Source organism: Martes martes (assembly GCF_963455335.1).
Source record: "Martes martes genome assembly, chromosome: 16".
In the NCBI taxonomy this organism is placed as follows: Eukaryota; Metazoa; Chordata; class Mammalia; order Carnivora; family Mustelidae; genus Martes; species Martes martes.
The window spans coordinates 25096548-25118504 of record NC_137904.1 but is presented as its reverse complement, the minus strand read 5'-3'; the positions used below and the strand labels follow the sequence as shown (position 1 = coordinate 25118504).

The following is a 21957-nucleotide window of genomic DNA, read 5'->3' as shown; positions in this document are numbered from 1 at the left end:
CCAGTGTGCTTTCTCTCTCTCTCTCAAATAAATAAATCTTAAAAAAAAAAAAAAAAAAAGGCTAATCACCATGAAGTCTCATGGCAGTAAGGTTTAAAAGTACACCTTTAGGGGCACCTGGTTGGCTCAATCAGTTAGCTGTCTGCCTTCTGCACAGGTCACAATCCCAATATCCTGGGATTGAGTCCCACATCAGGCTCCTTGCTCAGTGGGCAGCCTGTTTCTCCTTCTGCCTATTGCTCCCCCTGCTTGTGTTCTAGAGCATGTGCGCTCACTCTCTCTCTCTCTCTCTCTCACACAAATAAATAAATAACATCTTAAAAATAAATAAATAACATCTTAAAAATAAATAAATAAATAAATAAAATCTTAAAAAAAAAAAGAGGCACTTGGCTGGCTCAATTGGGGTCACAAGTTCAAGCCCCACATTGGGGTTGCAGATACTTAAAAATATTAAGTATTAAGAAATAAATAAAAGTACACATTTAAAATTTTAATAATCACTAAAAAACATGAAATATGAAAAATAAATTATACTATAAGAAATAATCTGAAGAGCAATGGCAGCATAATTCTAGTGCAACTTCTTTTGACTCCTAAAAAAAAACCAAACATTAAACTGTCGTATTGAGTCAACCAGGGCAAATGGAGATGTGCGACACTCCCATTTGAGAAGACTGAATGTTGTAAAGATGCCAATTCACTCCAAATGAATCTATACACTAATCCAAAATCAAAACCCCAATGGGATCTGTGGGGGTAGGAGAACCTATAGTTCATTCAGCAGTATAGCTACATGAACATAGTTTAAAAAAATGATAGGAGACTTGCTGTATAAGTATCAAAACATACTCTAAAGCTATCTAACAGAATGAATCAATTCAACAGAATACTTTGAAAAAGCTAGGTAACCCAAATGGGAACATGTCAGAGACACGTGAAACAAATGTAAAATAAACGGCATAGTATAACTCCAGGTTTTTACAAAAGCACACGTATTTATAGAAGCACAGAAAAATCAAACATCAAACACCAATCTATTAAATGTGGTACTCTTTAAAGCTGTCATTAGTAAGGCTCCCACTTGTTTTATACACACATATCACTTGAATGTTGCATGAACATATATTAAAGAGAAGAGAAGATGAGAGATTATGTACACAGAAGTGTTCTAGGACCGGAAGGAGAAGATCTGATTTACCAGGAATAGATCTTTCTGAGGGAGACTCTCTGCCATCGTCTATCATCAGAACATCAGGATCTTCAACTGCTTCTGTTTCTACTTTACATGTTGTGCTCAGAGCAGTCTGTTTCTTCCTGGATGTTTTACAAAGAAGGCCTTTACAAGAGTCTAGCTTTATCCCGGTGGAGTTGTTTCTTTTGTCAAGTTCTTCTGGCTTCCCATTTGTCTTTTTTGGACCTTGTGAATACTCGTTTGGTTTCTTTCTTTTTGACTTCTGAATTTCCGTTTCCACTCGTTTCCTTTTAGTTTCTTTTTGATTGACATCGGGCTCTCGTTGTGGACTTTCTATTTCAGAAATCACAGAAACGCATGTGTTTAACCAATCAACCAAAATGAAATTTTAATATCTAACCATCTTAATGTCACTTCTGAATATCCAATAATCTTAATACCACAAAATGAAGAAGCAAGAATCAAATATGGCACACGGAAAGCAAGCAGGCTATCTTGTTATTTAGACTGCCTTTTGTACAAGCTGTGTAAATTCAAATAATCTTATCTAATGCTTTCCTTAAATGAACTATTAATATCTTAATATAATTAAAGCAGCCTTTGCGTTCACATCTGTGGAAAACGGCAGGGGCCAACACTGCACTTAAACAAGATGCTTTACTTCAGTTGAACAATTTTTCCTGCCAACCATAAGCAATATTCTCTCTGTGGACTTGTAAGAGTCAATGACCAAGTCTTAATGTTTTCAAAAGCAAAATGTCAATGTAAATGATAATAATTATCACTAACCTTGTTTACGATGACACTCAGAAAGCCCCTGGTGCTCACTTCGTTTTTTTAGAAGCAAGGAAAAATATTTCCTCAAAGAAAATTCAGGATTTGACAACCTAATTTCCTCCAGCAAAAGATTTCTTACTTCTTCAGTCAAATCTTTCCTTTTCTCCACAAACTGCAATGGAGAATAAAATGCTCAGTAATAAACCCACATTGTCTATTTTTTTTAAGTTGTTGTTTTGTTGTTTTTTTTTTAAGTAATCTCAGGTGTCTGGGTGGCTCAGTCAGTTAGGTGTCTGCTGTCAACTCAGGCCATGATTCCGAGGTCCTGGGACTGAGCCTAGCATCAGGCTCCCTGCTCAGTGGGGAGTCTACTTCTCCCTCTGCTCCTCCCCCAGCTTGTTCTCTCTCTCTCTAATAAAATCTTAAAAAGAAATAAACAAAAAATAAAGTCATCTGTATGCCCAATATGAGGCTCAAACTCACAACCCTGAGATCAAGAGTATCTTGCTCCAACAACTGAGCCAGCCAGGTGCCCCCTACACTATTAAAATTAGTCACCAACTACTTTCTGTCTATAATAAATCAGTATTAATGTAGGAGTAGCTTCAGTGACTAAATACAACCTTGACAATGAAGCTGCATTTGCATACTTTTGAAGGACTTAGTTCATATTTTCATTGTTCCCTCTTTCAACTAATTGTACATTACACATTTATTAGATTAGAAGGCTGACTAATATCTAAATGTGCTATATAACCTAATATTCTTTTGAAATTGGCTACCAGTAATTCCTAAAACATTTCTAAAACTCTAGGAATATTTAAGAGATGTCTACCTCAATCAGGATTTATTTTTTAAAACTGGACTCTAGGGGAAAAAAATGAACTTTAGGCCACAATAGTAGATTTCCAATTTTTTTTCTAAAAGATGCGAAGGAAACACCCTATGATGGAGGAGCTCTCCAGTACTTACCCCAACAGCAGAATTAGTCCTTTTAGAATTTGAATTCAATGTTGAAAATTCACCAAGAGCAAGAACACATTTTGAGGGATCTATTACTTTAGTATTCAGTTCTTTAAGTTTAGTTAAAAGAGAGCAAGTGGGTGGTTTCAAATGCCACAAATGGCATCCTAAAGAAAAACGAAAACAAATATCTTAATTACTTTCATTCACACACATCAAATGCCAAATACCCAAACATGAAAAGACCTGACAACTACATAGTTAACACAAAAATACCAAAACTCAAATGAGTGCACAGGGAACCCATTCTTACTTCCAACGAATACAATTAATAAAAATTACTGAGCCTTCTGATCCAACTGTTTAAAATAACCAAGTAATAGCAAACTTTCTTTTCTTCTTAAACCAACCTTGCTACTCAGGGTAAAAATTTCAGGGGCAGGTAGCATCCTGTTTTAAAATTTAAACTTTGAGGGGCATCTGGGTGGCTCAATAGGTTAAGCATCTGCCTTTGGCTCAGGATCCTGGGATCAGGATCCTACATCATCCCTACATCAGGTTCCTTGCTCAGCGGGGAGCCTGCTTCTCCCTCTCCTTCTGTCCCACCCTCCCACTCATGCCCCCCCCACCTCTCTCTCTCACAAGTCAAATCTATAAAAAAAAAAAAACACCTTTCAGATAAATAAATAAATAAATAAAATTTAAACTTTGAAGTCAGACCTGAGTTCAAATCCAGACTGTGCCACTTGCTAGCTAGGTGAATATGGGCAAGATCCTAAACCTTAGTTTCTTCCTCTGTAAAGTAGGGGTGGCAATTATAATAGTCAACCTCCTAGAGTTGTTACAGAGATCAAACTAGTTATGCATACAAACTGCTCAGCAGAATGCCAGATACTAGTAAACCGACATGCAATAACTCTTCAGGTTCTAAAAGAGATTCTCTCTGTGCTTGCTTCATCTCCTCGTCTATAAATACTTATGCTAAGTTTTACGGTATCACTTGTGTGAAAATGTGTTTATTAACATCAGGGAAGAAAAGTAGAACTAATTTCTGTAGTTGAATGTACCATGAAAAAAAATGCTGTATAAAGTTGAACTGGTGAAAATAACAAGAAAGTTTTCATTAACTGAATGGCCAGTGGCAGAGCTAGAGAAGAGTGGGAAAGTAAAATATCATTAGAAAGACTGGCTATGGGGCGCCTGGGTGGCTCAGCGGGTTAAAGCCTCTGTCTTTGGCTCAGGTCATGATCCCAGAGTCCTGGGATCAAGCCCGCATCAGGCTCTCTGCTCAGCGGGGAGCCTGCTTCCCTCTCTCTCTGCCTGCCTCTCTGCCTACTTGTGATCTCTGTCTGTCAAATAAATAAATAAAATCTAAAAAAAAAAAGAAAAGAAAAAAGAAAAAGAAAAAGAAAAAGAAAGACTGGTTAGATGGAGGTTTCTCAAAAAGTTGAAAATAGAGCTACCCTATGACCTAGCAATCGCACTACTGGGTATTTACCCTAAAGATATAACTGTAGTGATCCGAAGGGGCACATGCACATGAATGTTTATAGCAGCAATGTCCACAACAGCCAAACTATGGACAGAACCTAGATGTCCACCAACAGATGAATGGATATAGAAGATGTGGTATGTATATACAATGGAATACTATGCAGCCATCAAAAGAAGTAAAATCTTGCCATTTGCAATGACATGGATGGAACTAGAGGGTATTATGCTGAGTGAAGTAAGTCAATCAGAGAAAGACAATTATCATATCTCTCTGCTATGAGGAATTTGAGAGGCAGGGCGGGGGGTTGTTGGGAGGCAGGGAAGGAAAGAACGAAATAAGATGGGATCGGGAGGGAGACAAACCGTAAGAGACTCTTAATCTCACAAAACAAACTAAGGGTTGCCGGCGGGGCGGGAGCGGTGGAGAGGGGTAGGGAGAGGGTGGTGGGGAGAAGGTATATGCTATGGTGAGTGCTGTGAAATGTGTAAGCCTGATGATTCACAGACCTGTACCCCTGGGGAAAGTAATATACTATATGTCAATAAAAATAATTTAAATAAATAGAAACACTGGCTAGGAAGTTCCCAAACAATACATTATTTATTTTAACTATTTTCATTAACATAATACATCATATGTTAATGAAAATAGTTAAAATAAATAAATAAATAGATAGATAGATAGGTAGACAGACTGGCTAGGAAGTTCCCTGTATAAATGGGAGGCTGAGAGGCGCCTGGGTGGCTCAGTCAGTTGAGCATCTGACTTCTGCCCCAGGTCTTGATCTCGGGGATTGAGTCCCGTGTTGGGCCCCCCGAGTCAGCAGGAGACTACTTGTCCCTCTCCCTCTCCCACTCCCCCTGCTCATGCTCCCTCTCTTTTAAAAACAGATAAATAAATAAATAAAATCTAAATGGGAGGCTGAACAGAATGCAAAAACTATCAAGGTCAGAAACACAAAACAAAAAAAGAAAGGAAAAGAGAACACAGAGTCTGTTTTGTGGGTAGAGGGAGTGCATTAAACCAAACTTCAAAGCCACCTGAGAAGAATACAAGTGCTTTTGTGCTGATAAAACAAAAACACCTCTAGGCAGGAATAATGAGGAAGATATAAAGTTGTACACACTTTCAGCAATTCTAAACTAGGTAAGTAAAATAAGATTGTATTTGCTCTAGCATTTGAATCCAAACAGAAGCAGGTTCTGACCACACTAAGGCCACTGTGCAAGTGGCCTATGCGAACAGCTCACCCCAGGCATGGTGCGTGTGAGGGAAGGCTGAATTGGAGTGTGGAGCACTGAGACTTGCTACCTGTTCCAGCAGATATTTATATGGTTTGAGAGAGGAAAAGCTGTACTGGAACATTCAACAGCCCACTGGAAAGAACAGAGCCGGAGCTCCTCTGAGAAAGTCTTAAAAGATGATCTGTTCACACACAGGCTACGTGTGTGAAGAGCACGGACTTCCATTTAGAACATGGGGCCTCTCTGGAGAACAACATCCACTGAGGTCCCACCCCCGTGCCTGCTCCCCACTGCACAGAGGGGGAGGGCTGAGGATGCCGCTGGCTCTCTTGCCCCGACCCCCCCATCCTTGGTCAAGTGAGTCCAAGACTGAGGAAGAGAGAGTGAAACACACCCTTTGAATTCCCACTAAATTCCCCTTAAGAATTATCTTTAAACCTTAGCCTCGTTTTAAGTCAACTTACGGTTTCACATTACTTCTAAAATTTAAAAATTTTAGAATCTTTAAATTAAAATTTAAAAATACATCATAATATTAAATTTTAAATATTAATATAAAATATATAGAATGTTAAATATTAAGAATATTTTAATTTAAAAATATCTCATTATAAGAAACTCACCATCATCTTTTTGTTGTACATGGACGACTCTCTGAAAACTAGTACTCACTGCATTGTACACATCTAATGCAGCAGCTTTCTTTGCGATCTGTCGTTTCAGCAAATCCGGCAAACCACTCATTAGGAAGTCCCGCTTTGCTTTAAACTGCATTTCACAATCCTGAGCCTTTTCAGATGTATCTTGACTTTTAAGAAAATGATGTGAAAGAGGAAAGCTAAGGTTATACACACTTAAAAAAAAAACAAAAAACAACCAACTCTAAAACACTTTCAATTTAATTTGAAAAAATCAGCTACCTGAGATGTTAGGTGGTCAAATTCATTTTTGCTTATCATAAAAACAAGTCTACCAGTTGTAAGAAATTAAGTAAATATAAGTTTATATAGAAAAATGATTTAAGAGGCACCTGCGTGGCTCAGTTGTTAAGTGTCTGCCTTCGGCTCAGGTCATGATCCCAGTGTCCTGGGATCGAGCCCCGCATCAGGCCCCCTGCTCGGCAGAGAGCCTGCTTCTCCTTCTCCCTCTGCCTGCTGCTCTGCCTACTTGTGCTGTCTCTCTATCTCTCTGTCAAATAAATAAATAAAATCTTACCAAAAAAAAAAAAAAGAGAGAAAAGAAAAATGATTTAAAGGACATCCACCAAATGTTAACAGAGGCTATCTTTGAGTAGTGAGTTTTTCCCCTTGAGTCTTTTGTCTTCTTTTTTAAAAAAAACAAGTGTTTATATTATAATCAGAAAACAAAATAAGTGTTATAGTTCAAAAAGTTAATCCAAGAATTTCTTTTTTTTTTTCCCCAAGAATTTCTAATGTGATACTGTTTCCTAAATAATAGCAAGAACATGAGGGCCCTTATTACTGATGCCTCAGTTTTACCTGGCTTATCTTCATATTGTTAATCGTAAGAGTCTTGACTTCTGTGGGAGGGAGGTAATGGGATGCTGGATTAGTGGAGGGGAGAGAGTGTGGTATCACAGTTTATTTGCCTTTCCGAGCCTGTCATATGCAGAGGGAGAATTGTCATATTCTCTACAAACAGAGATTTGGGCTGGTAATTAAAAAGAGGCTACAAAAACTTCCATTTCTCTTTTCCTTTTCTATCTGAGACAAATGAGGGAAAGATGAGACCTAAAGCCAGAGTGGAGGAATTAATCTTAAAAAACAGGAGGTGTATCTTTTTTTTTTTTTTTAAAGATTTTTTTTATTTATTTGACAGACAGAGATCACAAGCAGGCAGAGAGGCAGGCAGAGAGAGAGGAGGAAGCAGGCTCCCTGCTGAGCAGAGAGCCCGATGCGGGGCTCAATCCTAGGACCCTGGGATCATGACCTGAGCTGAAGGCAGAGGCTTTAACCCACGGAGCCACCCAGGCGCCCTGGAGGTGTACGTTTTTGCTGCTAATTGGCGGGAAGGAGGAAAAGATGGATGAAGTTGTAGCTAAATGAGTATGTGCTTGGGGCACCTGGCTGGCTCAGTCAGTACAGCATGCAAGCAACTCTTGATCTTGGGGTTGTAAGTTTAAGCCCCATGTTGGGTGTAGAGATTACTTGCAAATAAAATCTTAGGGGGCACGTGGGTGGCTCAGTGGGTTAAGCCTCTGCCTTCAGCTCAGGTCATGGTCTTGGGGTCCTGGGATCAAGCCCCACATTGGGCTCTCTGCTCGGCAGGGAGCCTGCTCACCCCTCTCTCTGCCTGCCTCTCTGCCTACTTGTGTGATCTCTGTCTGTCAAACAGGTAAATAAAATCTTAAAAAAAAAAAGAAAAAAGAAAATAAGATCTTAGGGGAAAAAAAAGAGTATGCACCTATAGCAGAAGATAAACTTTAAGAAGGGTACAAGGGAGTCATTACGCATATATACGTATTACATATGTTATATGATATGTATTATATAAAATTATAGTTTGGATTCTTGGACGCACATGTGTGTGTGTGCATTTCCTAGCTTTAAGGAGGTCTAGAAGCATTGATACCTCAGAAGCAATGAGTAAAATAAGCACTTAGATCTTGGTCTCTAGATCCTCCACTAAAAGGAACCACGGCTCTTTGGAGAAAAGGCTATTTACAGAGCTGGGGCCGAGTAAATCAAAGATGAACCTCTGCACTGAGAACCACAGAAATTAAAACCTCAAATAGAAATATCACATTCTTAAAAAAAAAAAAGAAAGAAAAAAAAAGAAATATCACATTCTTGGACAAGTTTAAAACTGGAAACAACCCAAATGTCCACCAACAGGTGAGTGGTGTATCCATCCAATGGAATACTACTCAGCAAAAATACAATGAACTACCGATATACAGCTGACCTTGAACAACATGGGAGTTCTGGGTGCCGACTCTCTGCACAAAGATGCATGTGTAATGTTTAACTCCCCCAAAACACCCACCAATAATAGCTTCCTGCTGACTGGAAGCCTTCCTGACTAACATTAACCACTGATGAACACACAGTCTATGTTGTTTATATTATATGCTATATTCTTTATAATAAAGGAAGTTAGAGACAAAAATAGTAAGAAAGTCCTAAGAAAAATCCATTTTTACAGCACCATAATGTAAAACATCCATGTGAGGGGGCCTGCGCCATCTGAGCCACGTTGTTCAGGAGTCAACTGTATTTGAGGACATGGATAAGTCTCAAAATCAGCACGCTGAATGAAAGAGGCCAGGTGAAAAAGAATATATATGATTTCACTTATAAAGAATTCTAGAGGGGCGCCTGGGTGGCTCAGTGGGTTAAAGCCTCTGCCTTCAGCTCAGGTCATGATCCCAGGGTCCTGGGATTGAGCCCCACATCGGGCTCTCTGCTCGGCGGTGAGCCTGCTTCCTCCTCTCTCTCTGCCTGCTTGTGATCTCTGTCTGTCAAATAAATAAATAAAATCTTAAAAAAAAAAAAAGAATTCTAGAAAAAGCAAATTAACAGAGAAAAAGAGACTGGCACTTGTCTGAGCTGGGACTAGAAGGAGGACTGCTGGAGGGCCCAAGGAGTCTTTCGGAGGGCCATGGAAATAAATCTGTGTCTGCATGGCAGGAGTGGTGCACTGCGTTCACTGTGTAGCCAACTGACAAAGCTCACCAAGTTATACACTTCCAATACAGGTGATTGTGCGTAAATTATACCTCGGTAAGGTGACCTTTTTTTTTTTTTTAAGATTTTATTTCCTTATTTGAGAGAATGAGAGAGAAAGAGGGAGAGAGCATGAGAGGAGAGAGGGTCAGGGGGAGAAGCAGACTCCCTGCCGAGCAGGGATCCCAATGTGGGACTCGATTCTAGGACTCCAGGATCATGACCTGAGCTGAAGGCACTTGCCTAACCAACTGAGCCACCCAAGCACCCCTATACCCCAGTAAGGTTTAAAAATTTAATCGATTTAAAATAATAATAAAAGGTAAAAGAATTAAAAAAATAGACCACTAGAGACCTACTTGAATGGCTAACATCACAAAGTCTGATAATGCCAAGTGTTAGCAACCAGAACTCTCATACACTGCTGGTGGGAGTGTAAAATGGAACAACCACTTGGGAAAATAGCTCGGCGGATTCTTCTAATGTTAGTCATACACCCACCTAGTGACAGAGCAATTCCATTTCTAGGTATTTACTTGAGAGAAATGAGAACACTGTCTATACATGTGTATGGAATGTTCACAGCAGCCTAACTGCAGCCTAATTTCTAGCCAAATGCTGGAAACAACCCAAATGGCCATCAATAAAAGAATGGATAAACAAACTGCAGTATATTCATATAAGGAATACTATTCAGCAATAAAAAAGAACAGACTACTGATACATTACCTTAACTGAAAGAAGCCAGAGGCAAAAGTGTACCTCCTGTATGATTTCATTTCTATGAAATTCTAGAAAAGGCAAACCAATCTCTATCAACAGAAAACAGATCAGAAATTGCATGGGAGTTGGGGGTAGGGATTAACTGAAAGGAGACACAAAGGAACTTTTTTGAGTGTGATGAAGATGTTCTCTATTGTTGTGGAGATTACACAGATGTGTATATTTATTAAACCTCCAACTGTTTATTTGATATTATATACATATGATTGTATGTACATTATTCCTGAATAAAGGTGATTTTTTATTTTTTTTTAAAGATTTTATTTATTTATTTATTTGAGAGAGAAATAATGAGAGAGAGAGAGAGCATGAGAGGGGGGAGGGTCAGAGGGAAAAGCAGACTTCCTACTGAGCAGGGAGCGCGATGCAGGACTGGATCCCAGGACTCTGGGATCATGACTTTAACTAACTGAGCCACCCTGGCACCCAATAAAAGTGATTTTTAAAAAAATGTGTGTGTGTGTGTGTGTGTGTACTGACCAAAGGCAATTAGACATGAAAGAATATACATGTAAAGTCTACACAAAGTTCTAAAACTGACAAAACTAATCCCTGGTAACAGAAATCAAACTAATCAATGGTGATGAAATCAGGATAGTGGTAACCTTGTGTTGTGGTAGGATGGGAATAACAGAAAAAGAGTACCTGTACCTCTCAGGAGTAAAAGAAATATGTTAAATCTTGATTTAATGTACTTACAAAAACCACTATGCTTTAGAATGATGCATTTAACAAATGAACAAACAAAACAGAAATGGACTCATGACACAGGAAACAAAGAGTTGGTTACCAGAGTGGGGAAGGGGAGGGGGCAGATGAAATAGGGAAAGGGGATCAACAGGTACAAACTTCCAGTCATTAAAGTTAAGTCACAGGGATGAAATGTGCAGCATAGGGAGTACAAGCAACTGTAGCAACATTCTATACAGTGACAGATGGTAACTAGACTTATCATGGGGACCTTCTCGTAACATATAAAAACATCGAATCATTATTATGTACATCTCAAACTAACAGGATATTGTACGTCAATTATACTTTAATACAAAAAAAAAAGATTTGTGGGAACCTGGGTGACTCAGTGGGTTAAAGCCTCCGCTTTCGGCTCAGGTCATGATCCCAGGGTCCTAGGATTGAGCCCCGCATCGGGCTCTCTGCTCAGCAGGGAGCCTGCTTCCTCCTCCTCTCTCTGCCTGCCTCTCTGCCTACTTGTGATCTCTGTCTGTCAAATAAATACATAAAATATTAAAAAAAAAAAGATTTGTGCATTTAACAATATGTAATTATACCTCAATAAAAGTGAAAGAGGAAAAAAATAACCTGAATATGATGTCCCTAAACCTGGTCTTTTGCCAACATCCCATCCACTTGCACAGGGACACTAGAACTTAAGTGTCATCTTTGCACCTTCCTCTCTCTTACCCCCACCCCCCAGATCTAATCACTCACTATGTTTTTTTTTTTTTTTTAAGATTTTATTTATTTGTTTGACAGACAGAGATTACAAGTAGGCAGAGAGGCAGGCAGAGAGAGAGAGGGGGAAGCAGGCTCCCCACCAAGCGGTGAGCCCAATGCAGGGCTCGATCCCAGGACCCTGGGATCATGACCTGAGCCGAAGGCAGAGGCTTTAGTCCACTGAGCCACCCAGGCGCCCCAATCACTATGGATTTTGATCTAGCAAACTGATCTAGCAGTCAGAATAAGCTTTCCAAAATTCCAAATATTTATGTCCAGACGTGTGTTTAAAACCCTCTGACTGCTTCTTACGGCCCTTGCCGTAATGACAAAATTCTTGCACATGGTCCAAAGGTGCTACATGGACTGGCATCTACCTCTCCAGCTTAATCCTACAATTCTCTCACCTCTGCTCTCTGTGCTCAAGTCACACTGGCATTCTTTCAACCTTCTCTATCTGCCATGCTCCTTCCAGCTATAGGGACTCTGCAGACTGTTCGCTCTGGTTAGAACACTGTTGCACCCTGATGAACTCCTGCTCATCCTTCAGTTCAGGTGACCTCGCTTAGCAAAGGCTTGCTTGACCAGACCAAATCCACTTAATATAAACTTTAATAGAACTTGACACCTCTTCTTCTTAGTACAACTGCAATTTTTCATTTGTTGGCTCAATTAATATTTAATTATAGATTATCCTTCCTCTAGAGTATAAGCCTCATGAGGACAGAGAATGTGTCTTGTTTTGTTCCCCATAATATTCCCAGTGCCAAAAAAAAAAAAAAATAATATTCCCAGTGCCAAATATACTGCTTGGTACATAGCAGGTATTTGGAAGATTTTATTTTATTCATTTATTTTTACTTATTATTATTTTTTTAATGTAATCTCTACCCTCAATGTGGGGCTCAAACTCATGAGCTTATGATCAAGTCACATGCTCCTCCAACTGAGCCAGCCAGGTACCCCATAGCAGGTATTTAAATATTTACTGAATAAGTTCAGAATCAGCTCATTGGTGCTTTTGGTTTATGTTTCCACTGTTTCACCTAGAGATGGGCCACAAAATGATTTTCAAATTGCAGTTGTAGCACTGTCAATATTGTCATCTTTAAAAGTGAACTTATTAAAGCCTCAAATGATAATATACATGCTTTCTCATCAAAGTAAAGGAAAAAAAATACAAAAACATTCTGTAAGATATTTCAGCATTTAAAAATTTGTATTGGACTGACCTGCTTTCATCAAAACCAAGAACAGGATCAGCTGTTTTTTGAGCCTTTCTGGTAAGAAATAAAGGAGCAACTTTCATTTTCCCTTAGAAAAATAAATACTTAGGTTAGTGTCAATGTTTATCATCTCTTCTTACCTCCAGCTATTTCCAAATTATACCACTACCTTCTTAAACTTAAAAAAAATTAAACCTTTTTACTTTCTTTAATCTTAAAAAAGACTAACTTTTTATTTTAAAAAATTTCTATACAATGACCTGGTCTCCCAATATCATTATCAGAATCTCCAGGCAACTTTTAAACTACAGATTCCCATAATCCCCCTCCAGAGATTCTCAGTCAATATGCCTAGGGAAGGACCTCAAGATTTAGGAAATTTTTTAATTTACTCTGACGATTTTGATGATTCATCAGGTTTGAGAACCTCTAAACTTAACTGAGGCTAAACAGATAGATAGAAATACTTAATATAATTAAAAGTTTGCACCACAGAAGGCAAGGAATTAAATTGACAGCACTCAGAACAATATAATCTCTCTAAAACATTCTAATGTTCATCATAAGCATTATCAAATTTGATTACCAGGTACATTTTTAGGAGTCTTGTTTAGTTTTTTTCCTAGCACATCATTCAGACACTGAAGTTTCTTCTGATTTTTCTCAGGATGCTTTAAAGAAGTATGATCTGAATCGATTATTATTACAGAGTCCTAAGACAGAATAAGAAAAACATTTTAAAAATATGTCATACAATTGATGTTTTAAAATGTCAAGAGGATTATGACGTTAGAAGCCCCAGGTTAAGAGAATGACATTAGCAGCTCCATACCTCTCTCCATCAGACACTACCTAATACAGAAAACATACAGTGACAATAGTCTACATTACATCATACAAGTTCACATATCAAAGAGTGGATTTATTATGACCATGGCCTTCTTTTTTATTTTTTTATTTTTTTGGCCTTTTTTTGGCCTTCTTTTTTAAAGAAGCAACCAATAGACTTAAGAATCAATATGACCAAGCTATACAAATTTTAGGTATATTCTTGGAAAGCTATACATTCTATAAACGTATTAGATGAAAATCTGATACATTTTCATGTGGTCAGCATACATTTATTGAGCATCTACTGTATATCAGGCAATACAGCAGGCACTGAGCATATATACAAATGAAACAAGAGTTGGCTTCAAGGTTACACCATGGCTTAGGTGATGGAGAGAGCTAGTCTATAAGTATGGTGAATTCAATATCGACCAAAATACAAAAACCACAGAAGTAAAGTACATGTAGGGAAGGAAACTACTTGTCTTGAAGACATCAGCAAAGGTTTCAAGAGGAGGCATTATTCTTAATAGCCAAAAAGTGGAAATAAACCAAATGTCCATCAACTGATGAATGGGTAAAGAAAATGTGATATATCCATACAATGGGGTATTACTTGGCAATAAAAAGAAATGAAATATTGATGCTCCAACATGGATGACCCTTGAGAGCATTATGATGAATGAAAGAAGCCAGACACAAAGGACCATATAATATACGTATGATACCATTTATATGAAATGTTCAGAATAGTCAAATCTACAGAGACAGGAAGTAGATTAGTGGTTGGGTGCGGCTCGGGGAGGAGAGACTGGGAAGTGACAGCTAAGGGAAACAGGGGTTCTTTTGGGGTAATGAAATGTTCTAAAGTTGTGGTGATGGGTGCACAACTCTGTGACTATAGTAAAAGCCAATGAATTGCACATTTTAAATAGTGAATTGTATGGTATGTGACTCATATCTCTATAATAAAGCTGGTTTGAAAAAAAGGGGAAGCGGGGCACCTGGGTGGCTCAGTGGGTTAGGCCTCTGCCTTCAGCTCAGGTCATGATCTCAGGGTTGTGGGATCGAGCCCCACATCAGGGGGCATAGAAGGGGGGGTTCTGCTCAGCAGGGAGCCTGCTTCCCCCTCTCTTTCTGGCTGCTACCTACCTGTGATCTCTCCTTCTCTCTGTCAAATAAATAAAATATTTTAAAAAGAAAGAAAAAAAGAGGAAGTGTTAGCATTTGGCAGGACTTAACGTTTGAGCAGGAATTCCTCAGGTAGAAGAGAGTACTCTGAATAGCCATTTCAAGCCAAGACTACAAAGTGGAACAAGTAAAAACTGCACCATTTGGGGGAGAAATGAATAATTTAGTGTGACTACAGCAAACTGTGTGTATGAGGAAGATGGTTGCTTCGAGGAAAGGGAAGAGCTTATTCAGACTGTAAAGGATCATGAATGACTTGACAAGGATTCAGACTGTATTCTGCAGGCAAAAGAACCCAAAGCTTCTAAAACACAACTGAAAATGATATTCCTTCTATTGCCCTCAAGGGTATCTTACAGTTCTACCCTATAATTTTGTAATGGTTTCCTTCTCCCACTTTAAGCAGCAGAAGAGGATAGAACTCATACCAATAAATATTTCTAATACTTACTTCTGTTTCTGACAACGGCTTCCTTTCAGGAAGTGTCTGATGTCTAGATGAACGTCTCAAGGGTGTCACTGTTTCTTCAGTAGCCTTTGACCTACTAATGTGTAAAGCTTTTGCCTTTTCAATCAATTGTTTTGCTTTAGATACATTTTTGGAAGCACTGCTTGCCTAAACAAAAAAATATGAAATATTAATATAGGTTAGTGGCAAACATTTTATATTTAATGATTAAAAAAATCAGAAAAGGCTGGGATGCCTGGGTGGCTCAGTCAGTTAATTGGCTGCCTTTGGCTCAGGTCATGATCCCGGGGTCCTGGGATTGAGCCCCGCATCAGGCTCTCTGCTCAGCAGGGAGCCTGCCTCCTCCTCTCTCTCCCTGCCTGCCTCTCTGCCTACTTGTAATCTCTGTCTGTCAAATAAATAAATAAATAAATAAATCTTAAAAAAAAAAAAAGTTCATGTTTATAAAAAAACAGAAAACAGAAAAATAAAGAAAACTAAAACCAACCATAATCCTATTACCTTGAAAATAAGTAATTTCCAACACTCTACATTCTGACCTAGCCACCCATCCTCCCAGCCCCACTTACTCCTGACTACATCAGAAACCTCTCTTGAGGGGCGCCTATGTGGCTCAGTTGTTAAGCATCTGGCCTGGGCTCAGGGCAGGATCCCAGAGTCCTGGGATTGAGCCCTGCATCATCGGGCTCTCTGCTCAGCAGGGAGTCTGCCTCTCCCTCTTCTACTCCCCCTGCTTTTGGTCCCTCTCTGGCTGTCTCTCTCTCTGTCAAATAAATAAAATCCTTAAAAAAAAAAAAAAAGTAAGAAACCTCTCAACAGCACTCACTACTTTTTCCCTGTTTATCAGCCTTCACTGCACCCACGCAGCTTGGATCCCACTGTACACCACTTCAACTACTCTTAAAAAATGTTCTCACCTCCTTTGGCTCCTTTGTCCTTCAAAACAGGGTTAAATATTTACTTTATGAGATTAATGGTAAGTACTAAGCATAGCGTCTGGAATGTGATACGCAGTCAAAAAACATGACAGCTGTTAATAACAACAAAAGAGATGCCAATCTTCTTTCGCAGTGGTATTCACGCAAGGACTATGTCACAATCACACTGGGGGCTTTTCAACACACACACACCTGTTCCTACTCACCCTGGGGAGAATCCAATTCTCTCACAGTGGAGAAAAGTGGAGTAGTTTGTAAAAGCAGCTATAGTATTTTTTTTTTTTTAAAGACTTTATTTATTTATTTGACAGAGATTACAAGTAGGCAGAAAAGCAGGCAGAGAGAGAGGAAGGGAAGCAGGCTCCCCAGTGAGCAGAGAGCCCGATGTGGGGGTTTGATCCCAGGACCCTGAGATCATGATCTGAGCTGAAGGCAGAGGCTTTAACCCACTGAGCCACCCAGGCGCCCCTATAGTATTCTCATTTATTCTACTTCTCCCTTTAGGGTAGTGGTTTTCAGTGGGGTAGGGTGGGAGGTGGATTTCTTTCCCTCCCAGGGATATTTGTAATGTGTGGAGACATTTTTAGTTGTCATAACCAGGGAAGTTGGAGAGCTACTGGCATCTCATGGGTAGAGGCCCCCATTATTGTTAAGCATCCTACAATGCACAATCAGTCCGCTATAACAAAGAATTATCCAGCCCAAAATGTCAACAGTACCAGGGTTTTTAGACCTGTACCAGAGTTACAGACCCCACTTTTTAGCCTCTGATCTATAGAAATAAACCAAAAATTCAATCATGATGTATAAAAGGAAAATGATTAGAATGTAACTCTTACTAAAAAGCCTTTTTCTTGGGGGGCCTGGGTGGCTCTGTGGGTTAAAGCCTCTGCCTTTGGCTCGGGTCATGATCCCAGGGTCCTGGGATTGAGCCCCGCTTTGGGCTCTCTGCTCAGCAGGGAGCCTGCTTCCCTCTCTCTGTGCCTGCCTCTCTGCTTATTTCTTGTCTATGAAATAAATGAATAAAATCTTAAAAATAAATAAATAAATAAAAAGCCTTTTTCTTTTCACTCTTTTTTAAAAGATTTTGTTTATTTATTTACTTTAGAGAGAAACAGAGTGAGAGAGAAAGCGCACATACACGCAAGCACAGGGAGGCGCAGAGGGAGAGGGACAAGCTGACTCAGGGTTGAGTGCGGAGCCTGACGCAGGGCTCAATCTCACAATCCTGAGATCACGACCTGAGCCAAAACCCAGGGTTGAACACTTAAATGACTGAGCCACCCAGGTGCCCCCAAAAAACTTTTTCTAAGTAAATTATACTGTCCTTATCAATTGCTTTCATCTCACAGTAAGCTATGTTGACAGCTTAATAAACTAACCAGAGGAACAGAATAATAGTAACAGTATTATGACTGTAGTTAATATTACCAATCTATAAAATCTGTGTATCTTCTTTTGGCATACTACTTCCAATAGCAGTTGTTTTAGGAAACAAAATACCACTTAAACAACCCCCTGAGATTTCAATTACCTTTCTAGTCTGAGAAGTAAAATCTCCATCGGTGGCTTCAGATTTCTCAGATCTTTTCTTAGATTTTTTCTTAGACTTCTTAGGAGTACTAATTCTGGTGAATTTCATTCTGGGGAAAAAAAAGACAATCAGAAGCATTTTCATGATTATGTGTAAGAATTTCGATTAAATATAGGAAAGAACCAACTATGGCTCCAATTTCTGGACAGTTCTCTTTTTTAAGATTTTATTTATTTATTTGACACAGAGAGAGTACAAGTAGGGGGAGCAGCTGGCAGAGGGAGAAGGGGAAGCAGGTTCCCACTGACCAAGGACCCTGGGATCATGACCTGAGCTGAAGGCAGTTGCTTAACCAACTGAGCCACCCAGGCGCCCTGGATAGTTCTTTAAAAAAAATTACTCCCAATTAGATTCAAACTACTGGTCAAACGTAAGCCAAACTTCAAGCTAAACTCTCAGAAAATATAAAATGTTTCCTTTTAGAAGTCATAAGCTTTACAGAAAATTGCCTCCTAAGATCATTCTCCCATTGGCCAAAACCATCATAGTGTATGGCTCAGTTTATCTGAGGAAAAAAACTCTTATTTTTTAATCTCATGTTTGTTAGATGCACAGAATCCATATTTGGTTTGTTTTTTTTTTTTTTATGATTTTATTTATTTGACAGAGAGAGCATGCACAACCAGGGGGAGCGAGAGAGGAAGAAGAAGCAGACTTTACGCTGAGTGGGGAGCCTGAGATGGGGCTTGATCCCAGGACCCTGGGATCATGACCAGAGCCGAAGGCAGATTTTGTTTTTGTTTTTTTTTAAAGATTTTATTTATTTATTTGACAGAGATCACAAGTAGGCAGAGAGGAAGGCAGAGAGAGAGAGGAGGGGAAGCAGGCTCCTTGCTGAGCAGAGAGCCCGATGCGGGGCTCGATCCCAGGACCCTGGGATCATGACCCGAGCCGTGGCAGAGGCTTTAACCCACTGAGCCACCCAGGCGCCCCTTGAAGGCAGACGTTTAATCCACTGAGCCACCCAGGCACTCCTACAATTCATATTTGAAAAATATTTCTCTAGGGAGTTAGCAACCGTGATAAGAGCTTGAAGTCATCTAAAATACATCTAAAATCCTTCTGAAATCATTCCTGACTTTAAATTAAATGTGGAAAACAAACACCATTTTTGAAACTGTTTTCTTATAGTAATCAGCTGTGTTCTAGAAAAAATAACAGTCTCCAATGCTTGAAGTATTTTCCTTCCCAGATAATATTAAATACAGACTACTCAGAACTTCAGAACAAAAACAAATGTTTACCTAATAGGGCTCTCTGAGTCAGAAGGTACTGTTATTAATTCTGCTGTATATAAACTGTGCTTTTCTAGTAAGCTGGCTGCTTTTGGAGTGGATGCCTTTGTTGGACTACCCTCTTCAGAATCGGTACCACTAATGACTATTGTAGTAGGCGTGCTGCTGGTTCTTATAGACCTTCTGGTTGGCTTGGGTGTGGAAACATTTACCAAACTGTCTTCAGATTCAGCTTTAGAACTTATAACGTTATCCTTAACCGGCATGCTGGTTTTTCTTGAAGACTTCTTGTTACACGGAGAGGAAATCTTCAGGTCATCACTTGATAAATCTTTACAAATAAGCCTTTCAGTGTTAAATAATGTACTGTTTTTGAAAACTTCTATTTTCTTTTGTCTTAAACTCATTCTAAGTCTATTTTGATTCTGTGTATCTCTAAGGGAAAAAGTGGCTGCTTTCTTTAGAATATTTCCCTGTCTATTTTCACCTGCGATAGTACCACTATCTAACATTTTCTTATCCTTTTTCTTCAACTTTTTACGTTTCTCATTAGAAAAACTTCCTTTCTCAGTGTGTGACGGCGAATTGCCATGATTCGAAACCACCTGGATGTTAGGATTTTCTGTGATTTTTTTAGAATTATTGTCTCTTCCTTCCTCGTTTAAAGATTTTTCACTGGGCTCTTTCTGCTTCTCAGACTTCCTGACTCCATTTTTAAGTGCATCGGCTGCTGGCTGCCTAAATGCTTTCATAAACTGCTGTCTTTCTTCTAGAGTGCATTTTGGTTTCACAGCCTCGGCACTTCCAGCTTCCATCACTGCCAATTCCAACTCTTCCTCCTGGATGACGACATTGGATTTTCTTTTCTGAACGGTCTGTTCATTCTCGGGATCAGACAGACTATTTTCCATTTCCAACTGCTTCTGTTTCAAGAAAATGGCGGGTATTTTCCTTGTCTTTCTGGGGGGGACGGGGTGAACTTGCGCAAGAACAGTAACTGTCTTATAGCGTCCATGTTGGGAAATGTCACAGGCTTCTGGGTCACTTATACAACCACTTTTGACCGTATCTTCAACAGTTTCAGAGGGAATACAGATTGACATTGTAGAGTCTGGTATGTGTTCTGCTTTATTTTCCTTGTGACTTTTTAAAAATTCCTCGTAAGAGACAGTAATTGTACTATCATGTAAGTGGGCTATTCTGGGTCTGTCACCTCTGGAGTCCACATCATTTGCAGGACTCTCCATCTCATTAGTTAGGGAAGGCAGACTCTGTTTCCTATCTCTACCATCTTTTGGATGGAGCTCCTCAGCCAATGGTAAGCTTTCAGATAGATCTATTATATCTCTGTGCTTCCTTTTTCTCATTTTTTTGCAATCATTTTTTGTGATCCTTTTTTTAGGATTCACTTTCTTAGAGCTTTTTATGGAAGTCATAGTGCTTGGCTGTTTTTTATCTTGAATACTTTCTGCCAGGACCTCTACATGTTTCTTGTAGAGTAAAAGAGAAGTATTACTTTCTACAAAATCATGATTTAGACTAGAGTCTTTTTTGCTATCATCACTACTAATTTTAATTGGACATTCATTTTCAGTTTTAACACTATTCAGCCGATGAGATAAATTAACTCTCTTTCCTCTCTTCTTAAACTCTAGATTTGAGAACATTTCCAATGGTGGTTTACAGTCTTTGCCGCTGTCAGAGGGCAATGGTGCAGATGACTTTATCTTGCACTCTTTTGCTGTCAGTGTCTTCTCATTTGTGGGGGAAGCCTTTCTAAAATAATCCAGAATATTACTGGATTTTGGTGGAGAGAAGACACTGTCTCCAGTCTTCCCTATTGGCGATAAATATTTTGTAATTGTTTTGCAGGAAGATCTGTCATCATCTTTCCTTCGCTTTTTGCATGCCTACCAATTTAAAAGGGGAAAAAAAGCAGTTATTTCAAACAAAATAATACAAAACATAAATTGTAAATACGGATCTAATATTTTAAAAGAAAAAAAAGCAGTTATTTCAAACAAAATAATACAAAACATAAATTGTAAATACGGATCTAACATTTTAGATATTTAGATTTTTGGATACTTGGATATTTTAGATATTTGGATAATAAAAGGAAGGCTCCCTTAGGTAATGAACCTGATCTATTAGGGGAAAAAGAGCTTTTTTTCCTTTTTTTTTTTTTTTTGATTTTATTTATTGATTTGTCAGAGACAGAGCAAGCGCACACACAAGCGCACAAGCTGGGGGAAGAGGTAGGGAAAGGGAGAAGCAGGTTCTCCACTGAGCAGGAGTCCGATGTGGGACTCATGACCCAAGCTGAAGGCAGATGTTTAACCAACTGAGCTACCCAGATGCCCTAAAGAAAGAGCTTTAAAATTAAACCTACATTCAAATCTCAACATCACATCAGGCCATACACTTATGATTTGTGTTTTACTTTATGTATACTTGAATAAAAAGTTTCAAGGCCACTATACTTATGTACAAATGTGTTAATTTCTGTTGGCCTCTGTTCACTCTATAACCTCTGAATAGTACCACCCATCGCACAAAATTTGTAACGAACACGTTGCATAAGAATGTGTAAAGTCAAATGCATGGTGGAGACTCTACAAATATTAATTCCATTCCCTTTCTTTTTTTTTAAAGATTTTATTTAGTTATTTGACAGAGATCACAAGTAGGCAGAGAGGCAGGCAGAGAGAGAGGGGGAAGCAGGCTCCCTGCTGAGCAGAGAGCCCGATGCGGGGCTCGATCCCAGGACCCCGAGATCATGACCTGAACTGAAGGCAGAGGCTTAACCCACTGAGCCACCCAGGTGCCCCCTTTCCTTTTTAAGTTAAAAACAAGGTATTCGGGATGCCTGGGT

The 21957-nt window shown here is 39.1% G+C and overlaps 1 protein-coding gene across 1 annotated transcript in view; it reads right to left on the bottom strand.

Annotated features, from left to right (window-relative positions):
• The window catches only part of ATAD5 (ATPase family AAA domain containing 5), a 44434-nt gene that overhangs the window by 18878 nt on the left and 3599 nt on the right, over nucleotides 1-21957 (bottom strand). Inside the window, exons 2-10 of the mRNA XM_080825311.1 lie at nucleotides 19092-20992; nucleotides 17788-17896; nucleotides 15298-15462; nucleotides 13411-13537; nucleotides 12831-12912; nucleotides 6298-6482; nucleotides 2945-3102; nucleotides 1985-2144; nucleotides 1202-1528 (exon numbers count right to left, since the gene is read on the bottom strand). Coding sequence (XP_080681437.1) covers nucleotides 1202-1528; nucleotides 1985-2144; nucleotides 2945-3102; nucleotides 6298-6482; nucleotides 12831-12912; nucleotides 13411-13537; nucleotides 15298-15462; nucleotides 17788-17896; nucleotides 19092-20992 — 3214 coding nt within the window. The remainder of the gene's footprint in view (nucleotides 1-1201; nucleotides 1529-1984; nucleotides 2145-2944; nucleotides 3103-6297; nucleotides 6483-12830; nucleotides 12913-13410; nucleotides 13538-15297; nucleotides 15463-17787; nucleotides 17897-19091; nucleotides 20993-21957) is intronic.